The following is a 25,002-nucleotide window of genomic DNA, read 5'->3' as shown; positions in this document are numbered from 1 at the left end:
GATTGATAGCTAAAGCATGCTAATGGGTTCCTAATCCTTACTTGAGTAGGTAATTGAGATTAACTGTATAATTATTAAATCATAATCAGATTTTGGATTGTAGGTAAGTTGTAAAATGCTCTTAGAACAAAACAGGTCGGACAAATCCGTACACATGCACACATTTATAATGTAATAGAATGTTCTGCGCCATTTTTACACCTGAGTTTTAGAAACATGGGGTAGGGATCTTTTCTGCTTGGGTTAAGCCTCATCTGGGCAGAGCACAGAGAGAAAAATCAGGCAGGGAGGATTGCATGCCATAATGGAGCTTGGTCAATTTTCCTTCCGTTTAAATTAATGAAAGAAATTTCAATGGGCTCCTCACTGTTCTGCCCAGGCAATCTTAACACCCCAGCAGTAAAGATGAAAATCTATGCTATAGTTCTGCAGGCCTGTTGGGGCCAATCGTAGTCTTGGCGCTTCAGGTGCTGTGTGTGCCTGTGACACACTGAGCTGGTTTTGTGTCATTATATGAGGCCAGCACATTTACAGCTCCTTTCATTTAATTGAACATTGCCTTTTTACAATCTTTGACTCTTTATTTTCCTTTTCTATTTTTACACTGAACCTAACTATATTGTGGCCACAATTTCCCAACTGTTCTTCTATTCTCGCTTCAGTTATTTGCCCCACTCCATTTCCCAGAACTAATTCAAGCAATGCTTCATTCCTTGTTGGACTAGAAACATACTGATCTATCTCATTTCCACTTTTTGGTGGCCAGTAATGCACACTGAGAATTGTACCATTTCCTTCATTTCTTAATTCTATCCATATCAATTCTGTCTTAACGCAACCCCCCAAAACATTCTTAGGTTCTAGTGCTGTGATAGAATCCTTCACTGACACTGTTACCCCATCCCCCTCTCTAAACCTACTGAAAATGTTATAACAACAATAACAACTTGCATTTATATAGCACCTTCAATGTAGTAAAACGTCCCAAGGCGCTTCACAGGAGCGATTTTCAAACAAAATTTGACACCAAGCTACATAAGGAAATATTTGGACAGGTGACGGTCAAAGAGGTAGGTTTTAAGGCGTGTCTTAAAGGAGGAGAGAGAGGTAGAGAGCCGGAGAGGTTTAGGGAGGGAATTCCAGAGCTTAGGGCCTAGGTAGCCAATGGTGGAGTGATTAAAATTAGGGATGCGCAAGAGGCAAGAATTGAAGGAGTGCAAAGATCTCGGAGGTTAGTAGAGCTTGAGACCTGGTGGCCACGCATTACCAGTGGCTGTGAAAGTCACCACCGCCCTAAATTTTTTTGCCTCTGGTTCCTTCCAAGGCATTACCAGAGACATATCGAGGGTCTTGCACATAAATGCATAAGGCAGGTGACGGATAGATTGTTTGGCAGGAGCGGGTGGTATGTAAACCTCCGCAGTGATGAGAATAGCCAGAATGAGCGGGCACTCGGATTCGTGTCTCTTGCTGGCTTCCCACATGTGCAGGGTGCCATTGATTGCACACACGTGGCAATCTGAGCACCACTAGAACAACCAGGAGCATTCGTCAACTGCAAGGGACTTCACTCCATCAATGCTCAGCTGGTGTGCAATCACAAGAAAATGTTCATGCAGATCTGCGCCAGATTCCCTGGGAGCTGGCATGATGCATTCATCCTGCGGCAGTCCAACATCCCCGACCTGTTCATACCTGGGACCAGCCTTAATGGGTGGCTGCTAGGTGACAAAGTACACCTCCTTCAAGTCTAGCTGGTGATACCTCTGAGGAACACCACCAATGAACCCCAAGAGTGGTACAATGCCAGCCATATGGCAACCAGACACATCATCGAGCAAGCCATCAGCATGCTCAAGACGTGCTTCAGATGCCTGGACATGTCTGGAGGGGCCCTTCAGTACTTGCCAGTGAGAGTCTCTAGGATAATCGTGGTGTGCTGCGTTCTGCATAACATGATGCAGCAGTGAGGACCAGAGGTGCAGGAGGAATAAACCGCTCTGCACTCTTCATCTGATGAGGATTCCAATGGAAATAAGGGGGGAGGAGGATGAAGATGGGGCCCCCAGCACCAGACTAGCAGCTCACATTCATCACCAAGCAACTGAAAATCTGAGTTGGCAAGAATGGTGAACATGGGAAAGTGGTGCAAATTAATAAATTTTATGTGAATTAAGAAATTAAAGATGTAGACAAATGTGAGGTCATCCACTTTGGATCAAAAAAGAATAGAACAGGGTACTTTCTAAATGGTAAAAAGTTAAAAACAGTGGATGTCCAAAGGGACTTAAGGATTCAGGTACATAGATCATTGAAGTGTCATGAACAGGTGCAGAAAATAATCAAGAAGGCAAATGGAATGCTGGCCTTTATATCTAGAGGACTAGAGTACAAGGGGGCAGAAGTTATGCTGCAGCTATACAAAACCCTGGTTAGACCGCACCTGGAGTACTGTGAGCAGTTCTGGGCACTGCACCTTCGGAAGGACATATTGGTCTTGGAGGGAGTGCAGCGTAGGTTTACTAGAATGATACCCGGACTTCAAGGGTTAAGTTACGAGGAGAGATTACACAAATTGGGGTTGTATTCTCTGGAGTTTCGAAGGTTAAGGGGTGATCTGATCGAAGTTTATAAGATATTAAGGGGAACGGATAGGGCGGATAGAGAGAAACTATTTCCACTGGTTGGGGGTTTTAGGAGTAGGGGGCACAGTCTAAAAATTAGAGCCAGACCTTTCAGGAGCGAGATTAGAAAACATTTCTACACACAGAGGGTTATAGAAGTTTGGAATTCTCTTCCGCAAACGGCAATTGATACTAGCTCAATTGCTAAATTTAAATCTGAGATAGATAGCTTTTTGGCAACCAAAGGCATTAAGGGATATGGGCCAAAGGCAGGTATATGGAGTTAGATCACAGATAAGCCATGATCTTATCAAATGGCGGAGCAGGCACGAGGGGCTGAATGGCCTACTCCTGTTCCTATGTCCCTATGTCTGGCCTATATAAAAAAAAGATACTAACAAAACATTTTCATAAACACTCATGTACATATCCTCGGTGAACTACAATGCTTTTCTTTTTCTTTCCCTAGCACGCCTATGTGGTGCAACCCTGTGGCTTCAGCAGAGGTAGAGGCAGGCCGCTGTGATCCCTGCTATGACTTCTGAGATGCTTGTGGCCGACGACCTCTGGGTGTTGGAGCCCGTGAGGACCCCACCAAACACTGCTCCATCTACACTCAGTGTCACCTTGTAAGTCCACGGCTAATGTATTTGTCATCCCATTTAAGGCAGCAGAAATATTGACATCCATAGTTTGCACAGTCACCATCACGGCCTGCAGGGACTGATTAGTGTGCAGCGATTCAAATTGCATTGAGGAGGCCACTCTATCCATTGAAGATATTCTCGCAATGGTCTGCGACATCAATCCATAAATGTTTGTGCTGAACTCCTCCATCCTCTCTGATATTGAGCCTAGCAGGACTGCCAATACCTCCACATTTGCTGCTGATCCTTAATCATTCTCCTTTTCATTGATGGCCCCCCGTGTTCAGCATCTTTGTCCAGCTGAGCAGAGCTTGGAGAGGACTGTGTCCTTCAACGTGGAATCTCCACAGCTGTCTCTACCACCACTCTCTGCTCGTGCTCACTTGTGAACTGTGGTTCACCAACAAATGCCATCTCACCTTGCTGTCTAACAGGACCCACCGAAGTGCTCGTATCTGCGCTAGTGCATGGTAAGCATGTGTTCTGTGATGATGCACCCTCAGAAGCAAACAGCTTCTCTGAGGAAACGGCAAAGGGCATAGTCTGCTATCCTTCGCGTGATAGCCCTGGAGGAAAGAAGAGACGGACATGATTTAGTCATGGGAATGTAAAAATGTTGAAATTCACATGATTAAGATGATCATATTTCATTCGGTGCTGAAATCAAGTCACATGACTTAGTCTTGTATGAGAAGTGGGTCGGAGAGATTTAATTCTGTCACCATGCAGCAGTGAAGTCCAAGTCTCGCCATCTCTGTTGCTCAGGGACTCTGACATCCCGCTTATCTCCAAGACCTCCTGCTCTGCAGTTGTCAACTCCGATCTATAGTGGCTCACCTCCAGTCCTCTCTCTCTCACTTGTATTTTGTACTCTTTTCTCCTGGAAGAGGACACGACAGACCTATGAATGTCTGTAAGGCATGTGTGCAACCGATGGATGCAGTGCATTCAGTGAGGGTGACTATCAGGCAGATGCATCACAAGTGGCACTGGCATGCATTTGAGGAAATGTTGACAATGCCATTTGGGGATGTGTGCTGAGAATCAGGTGAGCTGACTGAGGTGGTATCACATTACATAAGGATTGGGGTGAGTGGCAGTGGTGGATGGAGGAAGGGGGAGGTGAGGAAGTGCATTGAAAGAGAACAATGGGTGCTGTTAAAACTTAAATGGGTGTGGGGAATGATGTACGCTTGACAAGGCAGAGTGAGAGTAGGGTGCACTAGAGAATGTAGGTGAATCTGCAACTGTGCTCACCTTTCCTGACCTGGTTAGGTCATTAAAACGCTTCCTGCACTGAATCCACATCCTGAGCACAACACTCCTGTTGCTCACCTCCTCAGCCACATCCAGCCATGCCTTCTTTGTTATAACATCAGGTTTTTTTCCCCATTACTGGGGAAGAGGACCTCCTTCCTCACCCAGCAGTACGTCAAGGGACACCTCATTAAAGCGGGGCACAACCTTTGCCCTTCCTGACTGCATTTCAACTTCTATTTCTCTCATGTAATTAACCCTAGTCCTCCAAATTCCATCTGTGCATTGGCCCTTTAAATAGTCGAGGTAAAATCAGGACATGTGGGTGCGCATCACGCCCACTCACGTGCTTTGGAGATGCGAAACCTGGAAGTAAAATTATAATGAGGCATCCATGATGAAATCAGACATTCCAACTTGTCCCACGATCTTCCATGTTTTGCGCCCGCTATCGCCCCCCCCCCACCACTCAGATCCAGCCTCTGCGATAATATTGACCCCAATGAGTATGCAGTGCAAAGTAGGAGCTAATACGGAATCCCTATCCATAAGAACCTCACAATAAAATGCTCATCTGCACCCAATGTTATCTCCCTCTATTGCTGCCTGCAGTCTGCAATGTGGCGTTTAAGTCCACTTCTGCCTATTGACAGATGCCTAGGAACCCTGAACTCCTCTTTTACACCACCATTCATTTCAAGTGGTGGGCTGCACAGCAAGGTAGGAAAATTCAATATGGGACATCAAAGGATCAATTAAGTAACATTCGGACATCAGCCACAGTTGTTTTGATGGGCAATGCTGGCTGCAAACATCGTATTCAGATGAAAATTTTGCTGAGATTTTATGGACAGGGATTCGGTGCGATGTTTCTTTGATCTATTTTCTTCTTTGGGCTGCTCTGAATCCACCCCAAAATGAGTAGGAAACACCACGAAAATCTAATCCTATCAGTCCCAAGCCCAGTACCTGGAGCACTCCATTAGTCATTACTTCCCAAATATGTATCAGCTGATGTCTCAGCTTCGCTCTGTCACCTGTGAGCTGGAATGTTATGCAGGTACAAGACTCACACCAGGACCTGAGCTCATAATCTAGGTTGACACTACAATTCAATACTAAGGACTGCCTCAATGTTGTTGGCGTCATCATTTGGATGCAATATTGAACCAAGATTTTGACTGCCTGTTCAGGTGGATGCTTAAAAAATGTTCTAATGGGAAGAGGGTAGAGTTGGTATTGGTATTTTGGAAGGATGAGATCAAATGGACCAATAGTTCCCTGTGTGGTGCTTTGTCAAAGGCTTTCTGAAAGTCTTTATACACCACATCCCATGCATTTCCCGCATCCATCATGTTTGTCATCTTCTCAAAGATTTGATAGCTAATTTCCTATTTGTACAAGTGTTTTAGCTACCACACAATGTTTTCCTCCTGATTTCTCATGTAATTTGTACTTACATGTTGCCTCCTCACCTACATGGTCCAGATAAGATAGTTTCCAGCTAAGATAGCTGCTGCTTTTCTTCTCCGTATTAAGGCCATGAAGACCATTCAGGTTAAAAGTGAAGACACGGGATTAATAAAAACTCTATTCACAACCTCTGAAACGCCACTCAGAATAATTTAACTTTATTGGTGAAGGACATTTATGCAAATCAAATGTAAGCTTTGTGTTTGGGAAAAACTATTTAAGTCATCGTACTTCTGCACAAATCTCAAAAGGTCTAATTAGTATGATTTAGATGTGTTCAATGAATATGAAATGCATTAAAAGTTCTGCTTACACTAGGGAAGCGTTGATGAAGGTCTTTATTCTGCATCATAAGATGGATTGTTCACACTTGTTGTAAAAACTTATAAATAACAAATTTATTGGGTTTAATAATCACAAGGTTATTCTACAAAGTGTAGTGAATGCCATAATTTATTTCAATGCAGACCAGTTACTACTAAAGCACCATCTCTGAAAGCTTTGACAATTAGTCATCAGAGTTAGCCCATGTGGCAGTTATGATAGGACTATCTCCTAGTTCAGTTCAGTTTGTTTTACTAATGAAAGGTTCAGATTTATATAGCATCTTATTATGTGTCTCAAATCTCTCAAAGTGCTTCACATACAATTAATTACTCCAAAGTGCAGTGACCGTTGTTATGTAGGCATAAATTAAATTTATTTAAAATTCTGTAGTAATCCTATCAAAATTCTTAAACTATTAACTAATGTATCAGATCATTTGAATTGTGTCCATGTTATGAAATGTTTGTAAATTAGCACCAACAGCTCCTGGTTGCCTTTAGAATCATATAGCAATGCTGGCCGCAAACATCATATTCAGATGAAAGTGTTACTGAGATTTTACGGATAAGGATTTGGTGCGTTGTTTCTTCGATCTATTTTCTTCTTTGGGCTGCACTGAATCCACCCCAAAATGAGCAGAAAACACAATGAGAAGGAGGCCATTTGGCCCATTGTGCCTCTGCCGGCTCTTTGGAAGAGCTTCCCAATTAGTCCCACTCTCCTGCTCTCTCCTGTAATGTTTTCCCTTTCAATTTTATTTTGAAGGTTATTATTGAATCTGCTTCCACTTCAGGCAGTGCATTCCAGATCATAACAACTCGCTGCATAAATAAAAATTCCCCACATCTCCTCTCTGGTTCTTTTGCCAATTTACTCTGTCATTAAAAGGAAGTTTTGAATCTGAAGCATGTGGTACAGTTGGATAGCCATCAGAAGTATAAATCTTGTCTCCTTCCTTACCCAGCGGTGTTGAGGCCAACCATAATGCATGGCACGGGCTTAAAACAGATAACTCAGCAGAGACTGAGGATTAAACCAGGGAAAGAGCATCCTCTGTATGGTTCAGCTACTCACTGGTCTCGACATTAACCCCTCGACGATGGGCAGGACAGGGTCGGGGGGGGGGGGTTAAAAATTAAAAATCAGGAAACGCGTCCCCAACCTGCCGTGTACACGCCTGCTGCCATTTTTACGGGGGAGGGTGGCATGCCATGCGTTTTTCCCTTCTTGGAGAGGTGGGGCATTCATTATTATATTTAAATCAGGCTCGCACAGTGCAGTTGGGAGCCTAATTTAAATTTAACTGATGCCGGCCGGGTTTCCCTGGGCTCAGGAAACCGAGCAATGAAATGGAGGCGAGAGCTGCCAGCTCCAGCAGATTAGTGCTTTTTATAGCACCCCTTGTGGGCCAGGAAGTGCAGGAGTGCTCCCCCTGGCCCCTCAGGGAAGCCTTCGGTCTCCCGTTTGCCGATCGCGGCCCTTCCTTGCTGCTGTGATTGGCGACCCCCTCCCTCCCACCAAGCTCCGACCTCGAGCCTCTTGCCGAGCCCTGGCCGCTCCCCCCACTGCCCCAAGCCCCTAATCCAACCCCTGACTTCTCCCGATTGCTGTTTTTTCCGCCCGGCAGCCTGCCAGCGCCCCATAGATATCGGGGCCACTGAGTCACTGTGGAAGCACTCTTTTCGAGTTGTTTCTCCTTATGGCTTAAATACAAAATTAGTACTGAACCACAGAGCTTAGGCCCCTGTATTGGTTTTATTCTCATTTAGTTTTTTCACTGATCATAGAATCATAGAAAGGTTACAGCACGGAAGGAGGCCATTTGGCCCATTGAGTCTGTGCTGGCTCTATGCAACAGCAATCCAGCTAGTCCCACTCCCCCGCCCTATCCCTGTAGCCCTGCAAACCTTTTACTCTCAAGTACTTATCCAATTCCCTTTTGAAGGCTACGATTGAATCTGCCTTCACCACCCCCTCGGGCAGTGCATTCCAGATCCTAACCACTCGCTATGTAAAAAAGTTTTTCCTCATGTCACCTTTGGTTCTTTTGCCAATCACCTTAAATCTATGCCCTCTGGTTCTTCACACTTCCGCCAATGGGAACAGTTTCTCTCCATCTACTCTGTCTAGACCTTTCATGATTTTAAATACCTCTCCCAAATCTCCTCTGTTCCAAGAACAACCTCAGCTTCTCCAGTCTATCCACGTAACTAAAGTCCCTCATCTCTGGAATCATCCTACTAAATCTCTTCTGCACCCTCTCTAAGGCCTTCACATCTTTCCTAAAGTGCAGTGCCCACAACTGGACACAATACTCCAGTTGTGGTCGAACCAGGGTTTTATAAAGGTTCATCATGACTTCCATGCTTTTGAACTCTATGCCTCTATTTATAAAGCCCAGGATCCCGTATGCTTTCTTAACTGCTTTTTCAACCTGCCCTGCCACCTTCAACGATTTGTGCACATATACCCCCAGATCTCTCTGTTCCTGTACCCCTTTTAGAGTTGTGCCCTCTAGTTTATATTGTCTCTCCTCGTTCTTCCTACCGAAATGTAACACTTCGCATTTTTCTGCGTTAAATTTCATCTGCCACATGTCCGCCCATGCAGCCAACCTGTCTATATCCTCTTGAAGTCTATCACTATCTTCCTCACTGTTTACTACCCTTCCAAGTTTTGTGTCATCTGCAAATTTTGTAATTGTGCCCTGTACACCCAAGTCCAAGTCATTAATATATATCAAGAAAAGCAGTGATCCCAGCGCCGACCCCTGGGGAACACTACTGCACACCTCCCTTCAGTCCGAAAAACAACCGTTCACCACTCTCTGGTTCCTGTCATTTAGCCAATTCTGTATCCATGTTGCTACTGCCCCCTTTATTTTATGGGCCACAATCTTGATGATAAGCCTATTATGCGGCACTTTATCAAACGCCTTTTAAAAGTCCATATACACCACATCAACTGCATTGCCTTCATGTACCCTCTCTGTTACCTCATCAAAAAACTGTATTGGGTTAGTTAAACATGATTTGCCTTTAACAATTCTGTGCTGGCTTTCCCTAATCAATCCACACTCATCCAAGTGACTGTTAATTTTGTCCCGGATTATTGTTTTTAAAAGTTTCCCCATCACCGAGGTTAAACTGACTGGCCTATAGTTGCTGGGTTTATCCTGACACCCTTTTTTGAACAAGGGTGTAACATTTGCAATTCTCCAGTCCTTTGGCACCACCCCCGTATCTACAGATGGTTGGAAGATTTTGGCCAGTACCTCCGCAATTTCCACCCTTACTTCCCTCAGCAACCTAGGATGCATCCCATCCTAAACGGGTGACTTATCTACTTTAAGTACAGCTAGCCTTTCTAGTACCTCCTCTTTATCAATTTTTAGCCCATCCAGTATCTCAACTATATCTTCCTTTACTGAGACTGTGGCAGCATCTTCTTCCTTGGTAAAGACAGATGCAAAGCACTCATTTAGTACCTCGGCCATCCCCTCTGCCTCCATGAGTAGATCTCCTTTATGGTCCCTAATCGGCCCCGCCCCTCCTCTTATTACCTGTTTACTGTTTACATGCCTGAAGAAGACTTTTGGATTCCCTTTTATATTGGCCACCAGTCTATTCTCATATTCTCTCTTTGCCCCTCTTATTTCCTTTTTCACTTCCCCTCTGAACTTTCTATATACTGCCTGGTTCTCACTTGTGTTATCAACCTGACATCTGTCATACGCCCCTTTATTCGGTTTCATCTTACTCACTATCTCTTTTGTCATCCAGGGAGCTCTGGCTTTAGTTGCCCTACCTTCCTGCCTCGTGGGAATGTGCCTAGACCGTGGGAATGTACCCGATCCATCTCCTCTTTAAAGGCTGCCCACTGTTCAATTACAGTTTTGCCTGCCAATCTTTGATTCCAATTGAGTATTTTTACTTTAGAGTGGCCCATGTCCTTTTCCATAGTTATTCTAAACCTTATGATACCAAGATCACTGCTCCCTAAATGCTCCCCCATTGACACTTGTTCCACTTGGCCTGCCTTATTCCCTGGAACCAAGTCCAGCAATGCCTCCTTCCTCGTTGGGCCGGAAACATACTGGTTAAGAAAGTTATCTTGAACACATTTCAAAAATTCCTCCTTCTCTTTTCCCCTTATATTATTATTGTTATACCAGTCTATATTAGGATAATTGAAGTTCCCAGTTATCACAACTCTATAGCTTTTGAACCTCTCTGTAATTTCTCTGCAAATATGCTCCTCTATATCCTTCCCACTAGTTTGTGGCCTATAGAATACACCTAATGTAATGGCACCTCTTTTATTTCTTAACTCTAACCAAATAGATTCTGTCCTTGACCCCTCCAGGACATCCTCTCTCCAGTATTGCAATATTCTCCTTAATCAATACTGCCCGCCCCCCCCACCACTCCACTTTCCTTCCTTCCTGAACACCTTGTATCCAGGAATATTTAGTTCCCAATCCAGCCCTTTTTTGAGCCAGGTCTCTGATGAAGCGAAAATTTATCTAAGTGTATCTGGGAATAAAGCCTACTGTATAAAACTATACCAAATGGCTTAGCTTAAGATAGACATACTTGCTAAATGTCATTTTATTGACCTACATTCTGTGTTTACTACAAATGTCTAATCCCAGATGTTTGCAAATCATAACTCAATTGATACGTCCAGTATAGTTTCCTGAACAATGGGGATCCATCAGGCACTGGTACACTGGGTAAAAGGGGCATCCCAGCCTCCAGCACTCCATCCCCTGAACTTTGGCAGGATCCCGAGATGCGCCAATAGTGGCGCTGGTGCTTGTCGACCATGTGTAAATAAGAGAGAGCTGCTCCTCATGAATATAAAAACAGGGAGGTATTGCTGCAGTTATATAAGGTATTGGTGAGACCGCACCTGGAATACTGCATACAGTTTTGGTCTCCATACTTAAGAAAAGACATACTTGATCTCGAGGCAGTACAAAGAAGGTTCACTCGGTTAATCCCGGGGATGAGGGGGCGGACATATGAGGAGAGGTTGAGTAGATTGGGACTCTACTCATTGGAGTTCAGAAGAATGAGAGGCGATCTTATTGAAACATATAAGATTGTGAAGGGGCTTGATCGGGTGGATGCGGTAAGGATGTTCCCAAGGATGGGTGAAACTAGAACTAGGGGGCATAATCTTAGAATAAGGGGCTGCTCTTTCAAAACTGAGATGAGGAGAAACTTCTTCACTCAGAGGGTAGTAGGTCTGTGGAATTTGCTGCCCCAGGAAGCTGTGGAAGCTACATCATTAAATAAATTTAAAACAGAAATAGACAGTTTCCTAGAAGTAGTAAAGGGAATTAGGGGTTACGGGGAGCGGGCAGGAAATTGGACATGAATTTAGATTTGAGGTTAGGATCAGATCAGCCATGATCGTATTGAATGGCGGAGCAGGCTCGAGGGGCCGATTGGCCTACTCCTGCTCCTATTTCTTATGTTCTTATGTTCTTATGTTGGTTTCTGGCAGGTGGATCCCAACACTTACGGCAGGATCGATGGCTCACAGATAATCAGGTCCACTGTTTTGCTTGTGTTTTATGTATCCTGGTTAAAGAAAAACTTAAGGGGAGATTTTAACTTTGCCCACCTGGCGGAAACAGGGTGGGTGGGCCATTAAAATTGGCCGGGAGACTCATGTGCCGACGTCCTGCTCCCTTCCTGAGGTCTTCAATTTTAACCTGCTTCTCTGAACAGGCGGCAAGGACACCAACGGAAACCGATGGGGTCCTTCTTTAAATATGTAGTTGAGGCTCCGATCATATCATTGGGGCCAGTCTGTTATTTGAACCAGTGACCTGAGTGGGGAAGCAGTTGTGGCTTTCCCGCCAGATGAATCTAGTGGGAAGAAGAGTTGGGGGCAGACGAAGCCCAAAGAGGTAAGTTTTAGAACTTTTTTTCTTTACTTTCCTTGTGGGACCTGAAGGTGCTGAAGTGCACCTCTGGGACCCACAAGGAAAGGTTAGGGCTCCCCTGCCCTGGGATCCTCCCCTTTCCAATCATGGGACCATCCTGAAACCACTCCCCACGACTTACCTGACTGCCGGGGACTGTTCCTTTGGTCCTCGCCGGAGGCTTCCTGCCGCCCAACAATCTGCTCCCACCGGTTGGCCAGCTGCTGCTTCCCGCTGGTTTCAGGTGGGGAACTGACCAGGCCATGCAGATGAGACCTGGGTGTTAACATCGCCTGGGCCTCACACTGTCAAGGGCAGGGGTACTTGCCGCTTTCCTCAGCCCTCACCGACCCAATTCCCACCTCAAGTTAAAATCAGGGCTTTGCATTTATACAACACCTGATGACATTTCTCAGAAGCATCTTAACTCACTTTACAAACAATAAATTACTTTCAAGTGATTATTGGTATGTAAGAAAACTCAAAAGTCAAACTGCACAGAGCAAGATCCCACAAACAGCAACTGGATGAATTACCAGTTAATCTGTTTTTAGTTCTGTTGTTTGAGAGAGGAATGTTAGCCAAAGCATTAAGTCAGCCTTCTACTCTCTATAAAATAGTGCAGGGCATCCTTAACATCTAGCCGAGTCACTGGATCAGGCAGAGTGGGCTTCAGTTTGAAGTTTCACCTTTAGGACAACACCTCTGACAAACGCAGCACTATTTCAGTATTGCATTGGAATGTCAGCTCAATTTGTGTACATAAGTCCTGCAGTCAGCATTGAACCTATTCAGAATCAGAGGCGAGTCTGCTACCAACTGAGCCGAACCGACATACTTCATTGGACTCATTACAGCTCCACTGGAACACTGCAGATTTTAGAAACCTCATTTTTATATGACTCCTCAGATTCCTCTTAACCAATTGTGGAATAATTGACCCTTCAATGGCCAGCAGCTCCTGAAATATCAGACTTAGCATTATTATTATAGTATATTAAAATATACACTTTTTAAACAATTGTAAAGAAGTAATTTTCACTTCTGCTCTGTTTCTTTTTCCCGATTCTTTCTTTCTTCAAGTCATTATTTTAATGTATTTCTGTTAAAATATTATTTTCATGCAGGTTTCTTTCCTGCCCTTTTTTCCATTCCTGCTGGGGTGCATTTCCAAGGGCGATATCAGCCCTCTTGTACCTCACCGAAGACCCTATTCTTCACGTGTGAGCCTAGTTGGTGATGGTTGTACCGTGAAAATCCTCTCCTTGTTCTATATCATTTGTTACTCATAGTGCAAAGGAAAACCTCCCCTCTGATGCCCGCACGCATGGATTTCTAGCCGTCACTGCATTCTAATTAAAAAGTGGGAACCCTGGCTGATTTTCCCTTACCTAGTCCAGGGCACTGAGACCAGATTTGGCACCCCAACTGCTTATCCCTAACCTATATCTGTAGGTATTATTGATTTAAAACATTAATATCAGAGCAGCACTCTCTTCATTGCTTACAGCTTTTTAATTCATTTTTCATAAAACAAGTAACTAAATTTATCAAACATTTCATAGACCTACAGCATAGAATATTTGAGAAGCAGAAGCAGATTTTATAAGAATTAAAATGTTATGTCATTGGTTTTGAAGAGAAAACATTTAAATAATTTTCCTATCCAAGTCATTTCTAATAGAAATATTCTCAGAAATGGCCAAACTCTTCACATGCGTAGATTTTCATCTTTGGTTTAGAGAGAAGTGCTGATGGTGCTGCAGGAATCAATTTTCACTCTCCCCTTCCCTGTCACAGCTAAGTGTCTTGAATTTGTGTATAGGCAATCAGTGATTCCTGGTAAAAAGGATATGAGAATGACTAGAGCTGCCTAGATTCAGTTTGAATAAACCATGGAATAGGGGAGGGGGGAATCTACATAAATAAAAACAAACAGTAGTGTATTTTTCATCTTCTTAAGCAAGTATAAGCATCTGAATTAATTCAACCTTTAGATTTCAACCATTCTCTCCTTCACCCCCCAATAACATTTTATTAACTGAATTTAGAACAGAAAATAAATAATTGTCCATATGTGAACAGGGAAAACCTCTGTTGATTGCTGCCCCCACAATACTGCCAAAGTGTCAGATATAAACCATTATTAAACTGTCAGGGAACCATTTAACTAATTGCATGCTGCTGAAATGCAAACTGCAGTTGTCAGTAAACTGAAGGGATTCTCATTACCAGGCCGTCAAAATTAATAACTACACTTGATGAACTATTGACAGCAATTATTTTCCCTTTTGTCTCAACAAAGGAACAGGAGAAAGCTGGAGACTGTTATGTCTGTCTAGTATAGGTGGCAACAAATAAGAGAATCAGTTCCCAAATTTTAAGACTGGAACATTATTATGTGTTACGGGTTATATTTTTCTTCCCATTGACAATGAAAAAGATATTTACATATAGTTTACACCACTAGCTTATTCCATTTTGGCAAAATCTGGCTTTACTGCACATCCAGTTCCCACACTGATTAATTCAAGGGTTTCAGTTTTAATTAAATGACTAAATAACAGAATGGGGACTACGCAACAATAAAAATGGTGATGGATGTTCCGCCCGCATCAGTTCCGGTGGCACAATGGCACCATTGGAATTTTGGGCACATCATCTAGTATGAAACTCAGGTACAGTACTGATGCAATGCTGCATTGTCAAAGGTGCTGATACTCAGATGAGATGTTAAACCGAGGCCCCATTTGCATGTTCTAATGAATGTAGATATCTCATGACACTATTCGAAGAAGAGCAGAGGAGTTCTCCTGGTGTCCTGGCCAACATTTATCCCTCAACCAACACCACCAAAACAGATTAACTGGTCATTCATTTCATTGCTGTTTGTGGGTCCTTGCTGTGTAAAAATTGACTGCTGTATTTGCTTACAAGAACAATGGTGACTACACTTTGTTAGCTGTAAAGTGCATTGGGAAGTCCTGAGGACATGAAAGGCACTACATAAATGCAAGTTCTTTCTTTCTTTTACCAGTAAAACTGAAATTTGGCCCAAGCACTGGAGAAAATGGTTGCTTATAGAGCCAGTGCTAATGATATTTTTGAACCCTCCACAACAGAAACAATGCCAGGGAACTAGTGTTGAAACTGTACTGGAAAATTGATGTCAGTTGCTGGATATATGTTTCAGCCAGCAATACAGTGGTCAGTTCCTTTGAGAAAGCATCAAATGGCCAATCACAGGCCCATTCAATAAATTGCATTTTAAGTGTTTTTAGGTATACAGCTTTTTTTGCCATTGCAGGTGCTGTCCTGGCTAAAAGGTGGTTTCTATATGGAGACTGAGTCCTTTATGTGCTATGTATGGGTTAGCAGGCTGAAGTTTAACAATTAACCCACAATTGTGGTATATTGTTCACTGGAGACCAAGAGGTGTGCCAACCAATTTCTCCTGTCTCTTCTGAAAGGCAGAAAATACCATGCTGACATATCAATGCATGTGGGCTAAAACTACTTGATTAGATTTGTTTGCAGGTTGAATAATGCAAAGGAGGCAAATGATGCAGAAAGATATAAAGACAGAATGCTTCATTTTGAAATTTGGTAAGGGAAGACAGCATGGGGCCTAAATTCGTTATTGCCCGAAAACGGGGGTGATAACACAGGGCCATTATGAAAGCAGTTGATGGTCCCCTGCACCTGATGATGTCCAGAAACTCTTGCAAATTCCACCGTTCTCTCCACCAGCTTGGCAACCTCCATTCAGAAGGTGATGAATTCCTGGTGCTTAGCAAACATTGCATCTTTGACCTCCTTGATTGCAGTGTGCACTTTCCTTTTTGTCTCAACAAAGGAACAGGAGAAAGCTGGAGACTGATGTTGGAAGGAGCCTGATGCATAAAAATTCAGCGTGCACAGTGATCTTCACAGCCATAGGCAGTACTATGGATGCCCTGGCGCTGGGCTGCAATTCTTGGTTGAGCAGATGGCAGAGCTCAATCACTGCCTCCCTAGAGAACCGGAGCCACCTGATGCACTGTTCTTCTGCAGCATGCTTCCTGATTGCTAAGCAATGACTTCCTGGTCGAGATTAAGATCCAGCGAATTAGGCGCTTCTATGCACGAATTTAGGAATCACGCCTTTATTCAAAGGCAGGACCCTCATTTTAATATTTAAATCAATGCTGCCCTCCTTACAGGCAGCTGCCAGAGCTACCTAAAAAAATCTCAGGACCAATTTAGCAGTGGCCTGGGTGCATACATAAATCGGCCGCAGGATATCACACTGCTAAATTCGTCATTGTTGCGCCCGTTTCACACCTGAGAAATGGGCACAATGTGAAATTTTGATCCCCATCTGTTTAAAACTGTAGAAAATGGACAGAAATTTCCATTTTTTGTCATAAAAACCATAAACATGTTTTGATGGAAAAGGCAGATAAGCCAATTAGTGGGAGGAAAATGGGAGAGCAGGAATCAGACTGGAAGCAGGAAAGCCAGCATTAGAGAAGTGCAGTACAGCAATTAAATTATTAGTAGCACAGTTAGTTATTCTCTCAAAGTCACATTGATGAGACAAGGCCAGGTATTTACTTAGCTGTCTCTTTTTAAATTTAATTTGTTCATGTGGATTCAGGAAACTTATATTGGTTAAAGTGACAAATGGTGAGCCTTTGCTTAGTGGTAGCAATCCTGTCTCGGAGACAGAAGGTGCAGGATTTCTGATGTAGAAACAAACCTCTATGACACAGTGGCTTTGTTTATCTCACCTTCCAATTCATACCTGATTTATATGATGCAGATATTTTGTAAATTCATGGTTTTGTCCCTGCTGCTAGTAAGACTTTCCTTGTTTTTTTTGTGCATGTACAATTTTTAATGTTTTTTTAAATGCAGCTTTTCCCTCCTCAGAGATTTGAACAGTTACAGTACAGGTAACTGTTAGTAAAACCACTGAGACATTCAAGAAGGGAAGGAACAGAAGGGGAAGGAACAGAAGGGCTTAAGGCAATTTAGCTGACAGTAGCAATGACTTTTCACAAGATTATTATGGATGAGAAGGACCATTTGACCCATCCTGGTTCATCCATCCAGAAGTACCTTAGAGTCCTCCAATTGTAACATCCATTTGTTCCTTAAATGATTCCAGGTTTTTCACCTTCACCAACATGGCTGCTGTCCCTCCCATCAGCAACACATCCACACCACAGATGTGAGGAGTAGAATTTCCATGGGGATTCTCCCGATTTCTTGCCATAACTTCATCAGAAGGTCAGCAGAAAGCTTGAACTGGAGTAAATGGCTGTTTATGCCATTTCTCCAGGGTTTCGGCCGATCTTCCACTGAATTTAAGGTGTGAAATTGGGAGAATTCTCGCAGAAATTCTACCCCCATATTTTTTGCACAGAATTGTGACTCTGTTGGCTAAATGCAGATTGTGCAGTCTGAGCATATTTTGTGGCCTGAATTTCCCAGGATGCATCAGTACCATTTAATCAGCTGAATTGCTGGAATATTTAGCTTCAGTTTCTAGCAGTTTCTGCCCAGTTGTTTTTCAAAATTATTTGGAAAAAAGCTAAAGGACAAAAATAATACTGTACTGATTACATTACCATTGTTACTTTGGTTTGTGGGAATAAAAGGAAAGTAGATGGAGAGTTAAGGATGAGGTGAGTGACAATGAAACAAGGGCATGGGAGGACACAGGAACTGAGCAGGTAGTTCAAAGGGGAAGAGGCAGAGGCAGTAATAGGATTGAGTAGAGATAGCGATGGGGTGGAGGAGGTGGTAGGAAAGGAAATGGGTAGTCAAAAAACAAAGAGGTAGGTGATGCAATGGGAGCGTGAGGGTGGGAGAGGGGATGGGAAGAGAGCCACTAGGGGTTGGAGGCCACATATTCACCACAAGTACCACTGAAAATGCAGCTGCCACCCTTGGTTGTTCCTTTCCTTGTTACACCATCTCCTACCCAAAAGGAAAAAAGGATAAGACAGAGAGAGAAGCAAAAAGAGTTAAAGAGCTGCAGAAGATAAGATAGACTCAGAAGCAGAACAGCAAAGAGAGAGAAAAACATCATCCCAAGGACAACAGAGACAGGTAAGAGGGAGACCAAGAGACCATACTTATCACGCGCAATGTCATGGAAGAACCACTAGTATTTTATTAAATATGGAAAACAAATATTAACCATTGTTTGATCAAGCTGAAGTACCACTTCAGACATATGCATGTTAAAACAAATTAGCACGAAACCTTGTTTCATACTCACCAGTCCTGCACTGCATTGAAGGATTCTTCATTTGTGATGTCGTACATTAGAATAAAGCCCATAGCACCACGGTAATAAGCTGTGGTGATGGTCCTGTAACGTTCCTGTCCTGCTGTGTCCTACATAAAACAAAACAAAATCAATAGTGAAAGTTTTCTTTTTAAAAAAATCTTAAAAGCTTTTATAGCCATGATTCAAATATAACTACAATAGAACCATAGAGTTCTGTTTTTTTTTTCAGATATACTCTGGGTATGTTGGATGGATTTTTTTTTGTAAAAGCTCTGTGCTGGCAGACGTTTTACCTTGCTAATTAGAATTTCTTCTTCACAAAATCTTGGTAAAGGCTGTTACTGAAAAAAAGCTAAATATGTCAAAGCTAGTTACGGATAGATACTGTTGGTCATCACATAAAGATCCCAATTTTTAGATAATAAAAGCTTCTTGTAAATGTTGTTCTGGTGGATTTGTGCTACCATTGTCTTTGAAAATAATGTGACAGCTCAATTACAACAGCCACGTGTATACGAACCTCAATACCATAGTCCATTAGCACTGTTCTTTCACCTGGATTGGAATTTAGCCCAGATTGTTCCCTGCTGACTATGAGGATCCTACAAGAAATGGGCCTGACAGTCTCAATCTAGTTCCTGATAAGTGTGGGCCAAGGCAAAAAAAATCTGCCTTTAACTTGGCATCTTGGTCAGAGAGATTATAAGGTTAGCTGGTGTAGGAAATGCAAAATGTCTGTGCTTGACCTGGGAATGCTGGATGCTGAGACTGGATACCTAAAAGGGTAAAATATTACATTTTCCAGCACTACCATCCCTTATTCATCCACAAAAAATGAAAACAAAGCACCGACAATATGTTAACATGCCACCAATTTGTTTTGTAAACCGGAATTTTGATGAAAGAGAATGTTTAAAGTTATATTCCCAATGTCACCAGGAACTTCTTGGTTGCAAATTAAAAATGCTATTAACAAACAATACATATTGACATGCTCTGCTCCCAGGAACAGGAAAATCCTGCTTCTTTGTACACTTCCTGCCTGCGCCATTTGACTGCCCATTGTCAAATTTGTGTCACACTTATTTGGTCAACCTTCTGCCTTTATAAATTCCTGTGATGTGCATTTATATTGGAAAATGCCTATATAAATTCATTGCTCTGATTGCACAATTTTGCTACTGAGTTTCCACAATTCTTTCAAAATGCTTTCTAAATTTTTTTTTATTCGTCATTTTTTCTCACTCAGTAACTCAAATGCCTAAGATCCAAAAATATATAATTATGGGATGAATTTCCTACTTATCCCAGTTGATCATTCCAGTGAAATTCTGCCCTTATGCTATCTCTTTATTCTAGAGTTGAGAGTAATAACGGAAGATCCTCTGTATTGTACCAGGAGAACTGAGAATAAGCAAGTCAATCCATAGTGCAATTTAGGCAGTTGTTCAAAACCACTATTTGATTATAATCAGCCACTACTCAGATTTTTGCTTCCTGGTTTTCTTTACAGGGTAGTAGAAAGCTCTCCTTTGTAACTGATACGTTGCTGCAGGAGGTGGAGTGATTTGTCGATGCCACAAATAGGTTATGATTTTCTTATGAATATAGCTTGGATTTTGAGTGAATGTTCTCAGTCTGAACATACAGCATCCTGCCAATCAGAATAATTGATTGAATAGAATACAGTATTTGGCAGATTTAATAGTGGTTAAATTCCTGTTTAGTAAGATCAAATCTGGATTTGGCCTCATTTCAAACAAACCTCTCATTTTGATAAGAACTTCGATTTGTTTTAAACATTTGGTAGCCATCAATCCTAGTTCATGAGAAGGCAGAAATAAACTGCTTCATGGGGAAATAGAGATAAATTGCCTTGATCAATTGCTTTAATGAATCATTACATCTCATCATAGATTGTTTTTCTCTACTCACCATACTTACTTACCCTTCCCTCCTCCCTCTGCTCTCTTTTAGTCCCCCTGTGTAAAATGCCATTCCCTGACTGCAGAGAGTGGTGAGGAGGGGGAGGGGTGGGAAAGAAGGGGAAAAAGAGGTGTGCAATGCACTATTTATTGTACTTCTGATTGAGTGGGGTAAATGGCTCTGTTCTCCACAGTGCCACCTACCTGAGTGCTGCAGAAATTGTTACCCTTGCTGTAAAACCTCAGGATCTGCATTGCAGTGCTGATAAACTCCAGGGCCCCTACACTAGCTCTGCTAAACCCCAGAACCACTTCTCCTAAATACAACACACCTATCTCAAACTTGGTAGATCTTGCCTACCATCTTTTATATCCTAAATATTTTTTTTTAAAAAAGAGATAAAAACTCAGTCCATGGGTGAAGAAAAATATAACAACAAGTTCACTGATTTACAGTTTTCATGGGAAAATAGACAGTTGCGAAATTTAATCCCCAAAATAACGGCAAAAACCAGAACACAATTTGACTTATTTAGGACTTGATAATATATTATGCATGCATAACACTTCTATTAGGGGGATTCTATTGGGGATCGGGCGGGAAAGTGGAGTTGAGGTTGAATATCAGCCATGATCTTATTGAATGTTGGAGCAGGCTCAAGGGGACGTACGGCCTACTCCTAGTTCTTATGTTCTTATTACTGACTCACTGTGAACAATGCCATGGGGATCTGCTAATATTTATTATATATATTTTAAAAATCACATCTAGCATTTTGTCCTTCATACTGTGTCCTGTGTCACACTTCTTATGTCACAATATATGCAAATTTCTTGCAGTTGATTTGTCACTATTTTACGCATATGAAATTTGAGCCCATCACAACTGAACAGGTAGAGAGTATAAAAATCAAATGTGACAAAGGTGGATAGAAAAACTACAAATGAGGAACGTCTCAGGAGATAGAAAAACACCAAATCAGACATGAACGGCTCAATTTTGAAATGGTGGCAGGTTGGCAGCAGGGGGTGGGGGGGGTGCAGGTGACAATCCCGAATAAAGAAAACTAACCATTTCCGACACGATTGCATCGTAATTGATGGTGATTAACATGCTCTCCAGGTTTTGCGCCTGGCAACCAGCCTGATTGACAGGAGGTGCAACACGGATTGGGGGGGGGGGGGGAGGGGGGCGGGGGTGGGGGGGGGGAGGGGCGGGGGGGGAAGAAAGAGAGTTAGACGTCATCTGGTGCTGGAACGGGAAATCGGGGGTGGGGGGGGCAAGAGGGGAAGATCGGGGGGGCAAGAGGGGAAGATCGGGGGGGCAAGAGGGGAAGATCGGGGGGGCAAGAGGGGAAGATCGGGGGGGCAAGAGGGGACGATCGGGGGGGCAAGAGGGGACGATCGGGGGGGCAAGAGGGGAAGATCGGGGGGGCAAGAGGGGAAGATCGGGGGGGCAAGAGGGGAAGATCGGGGGGGCAAGAGGGGAAGATCGGGGGGGCAAGAGGGGAAGATCGGGGGGGCAAGAGGGGAAGATCGGGGGGGCAAGAGGGGAAGATCGGGGGGGCAAGAGGGGAAGATCGGGGGGGCAAGAGGGGAAGATCGGGGGGGCAAGAGGGGAAGATCGGGGGGGCAAGAGGGGAAGATCGGGGGGGCAAGAGGGGAAGATCGGGGGGGCAAGAGGGGAAGATCGGGGGGGCAAGAGGGGAAGATCGGGGGGGCAAGAGGGGAAGATCGGGGGGGCAAGAGGGGGGTGGAGAGGGGGAAATTGGGGGGACATTGGAGGGGTGAAGCGGGGGAGATCGGGGGGAGGGGGGTTGAAGAGGGGGAAATCGGACATCGGAGCAGGGTGGAAAGGTAGGTTGATTATGTGTTTTAACTTCGTGCAATGGTTTTTAATTTAATTTATTTTGTTTCTTTTTGCCTGATCCAGCCCTTCACGTCTGGACTCAAAAACAATAATTCATATTGTGCATATACACCGCAACAAGATCTGAAAGGGTTGTAGGATTATTGCAGTTTGGAGGGAGGTTCTACATAAAACTCTTGAATTAAACATTTTTAATAAAAGCAGAAGCCTTTAGTAACACTAATTATTTGCCAGACATATTTGGTAAAGAATAAAAGATGCTGATTAGCTTAATCCTTTCTTCAGTTTTATATTTCTTAGTCCTCACTATTAAAACTCACATCCTAAATACATAAAACAGCGTGCTTATTTGACATTGTAAATGAACAAAAAAGAAAAAGAATGAACTAGCATTTATATAGTGCACTAGCAAATGGGGCCGGAGTAGGAAAGAATGGTAAAAATACAAAATTAAAGGTTCTTTATCTGAATGCGCGCAGCATTCGTAATAAGATAGATGAATTGACGGCACAAATAGAAACAAATGGGTATGGTCTCGTGGCCATTACAGATTCGTGGTTGCAAGGTGACCAAGGTTGGGAGCTAAATATTCAGGGTTATTTAACATTTTGGAAGGATAGGAAAAAAGGTAAAAGGTGGTGGGGTAGCTCTGTTAATAAAGGATGAAATTGGTATAATAGTGAGAAGGGTCAAGAAGATCAAGATGTCGAATCAATTTGGGTGGAGGTAAGAAATAGCAAGGGAAAGAAATCACTGGTGGGAGTAGTATATAGGCCCCCTAACAGTAGCTACACTGTAGGGCAAAATATAAATCAGGAAATAAGGGGGGCTTGTAAAAAAGGTAATGCAATAATCATGGGCGATTTTAACTTTCACATAGATTGGACAAATCAAATTGGCAAAAGTAGCCCTGAGGAGGAGTTCATAGAGTGTATTAGGGACTGTTTCTTAGACCAATAAGTCGGGGAACCAACCAGGGAACAGGCCATTTTGGACCTGGTAATGGGTAACGAAACAGGATTAATTAATGATCTCAAAGTAAAGGATCCCTTGGGAAGCAGTGATCATAACATGATAGAATTTCACATCCAGTTTGAGAGCGAGGATCTTGGGTCTGAAACTACTTTATTAAACTTAAATAAGGGCAATTATAAAGGAATGAGGGCGGAATTGGCTAAAGTGGACTGGGTAAACAGATTAGATGGTATGATAGTGGATAAGCAGTGGCAAACATTTAAAAAGATATTTTATGACTCACAACAAAAATATATCCCTGTGAGGAGGAAAGACTCCACAAAAAGGGTGAACCAACCATGGCTAACTAAGGAAGTCAAGGATGGTATCAGGTTAAAAGAAAAAGCATACAACATGGCAAAGATTACTGGTAAGCCCAAAGATTGGGAAAACTTAAAAAAATCAGCAAAGGATGACTAAAAGAATAATAAAGAGGGAGAAAATAAATTATGAGAGTAAACTAACAAGAAATATAAAAACTGACAGTAAAACCTTCTACAAGTACACAAAAAGGAAGAGGGTAGCTAAAGTAAACATTGGAGGATGAGACTGGGGAAATAATAATGGAAAACAAGAAAATGGCAGAGGAATTGAAAAGGTATTTTGTATCTGTCTTCACAGTAGAAGACACGAAGAACATACCAATAATAGTAGAAAATCAAGGGGCAAAGGGGAGCGAGGAACTAAAAACAATCACTATCACTAGAAAAAAAGTACAAGGTAAACTAATGGGTCTAAAGGCTGACAAGTGCCCTGAACCTGATGGCTTGCATCTGAGGGTCTTAAAGGAAGTGGCTACAGAGATAGTGGATGCATTGGTTGTAACCTTCCAGAATTCACTACATTCTGGAAAGGTCCCAGCGGATTGGAAAACCGCAAATGTAACACTCCTATTCAAGAAGGGAGTGAGACAGAAAGCAGGTAACTAAAGACCAGTTAGCCTAACATCTGTCATTGGGAAGATGCTAGAATCCATTATTAAGGAAGTAGTAGCAGGACATTTGGAGACTCATAATACAATCAAGGAGAGTCAACATGGTTTTATGAAGGGGAAATCATGTCTGACAAATTTATTAGAGTTCTTTGAGGAAGTAACGGGCAGGGTGGATAAAGGGGAACCAATGGATGCAGTATATTTGGATTTCCAAAAGGCATTCTGTAAGGTGCCACATAAAAGATTACTGCGCGAGATAAGAGCTCATGGTGTTGGGGGTTATATACTGGCATGGATAGAGGATTGGCTAACTAACAGAAAACAAAGAGTCGGGATAAAAGGGTCATTTTCAAAATGGCAATCTGTAACGAGTGGGGTGCTGCAGGGATCAGTGCTGGGCCTCAACTATTTACAATATATATCAATGACATGGATGAAGGAACAGAGTGTTTTGTGGCCAAATTTGCTGATAATACAAAGATAGGTGGAAAAGCAAGTTGCGATGAGAACACAAAGGGCTCAATTTTAGGAGGGAGGTGGGTTGGCAGCGGGGGGTCGACCGGGCGTGTGGGTAACACGTCCAGTGAATTCGGGGTGCTCCGCACGCGATCGCAGCCTAATTGAAGGCACTTACCTCGGCTTCCGGGTTTCCAGCTGGAAAGTTGTGCAACGGGCGGACTGCGCAGCCGCATCATAGGCTGTCAGCTGGA

The 25,002-nt window shown here is 42.9% G+C and overlaps 1 protein-coding gene across 2 annotated transcripts in view; it reads right to left on the bottom strand.

Moving 5' to 3' along the window:
- The window catches only part of rab3c (RAB3C, member RAS oncogene family), a 208,358-nt gene that overhangs the window by 45,342 nt on the left and 138,014 nt on the right, over positions 1–25,002 (bottom strand). For both annotated transcript variants that reach the window (XM_067986345.1, XM_067986335.1), the window contains exon 3: positions 18,538–18,656. In XM_067986345.1, coding sequence (XP_067842446.1) covers positions 18,538–18,656 — 119 coding nt within the window. The remainder of the gene's footprint in view (positions 1–18,537; positions 18,657–25,002) is intronic.

This window comes from Heptranchias perlo, chromosome 1 (genome assembly GCF_035084215.1).
Source record: "Heptranchias perlo isolate sHepPer1 chromosome 1, sHepPer1.hap1, whole genome shotgun sequence".
NCBI lineage: Eukaryota > Metazoa > Chordata > Chondrichthyes > Hexanchiformes > Hexanchidae > Heptranchias > Heptranchias perlo.
Note: the sequence above shows the minus strand (reverse complement) of the source record. Positions and strands in the feature narration are given on the sequence as shown.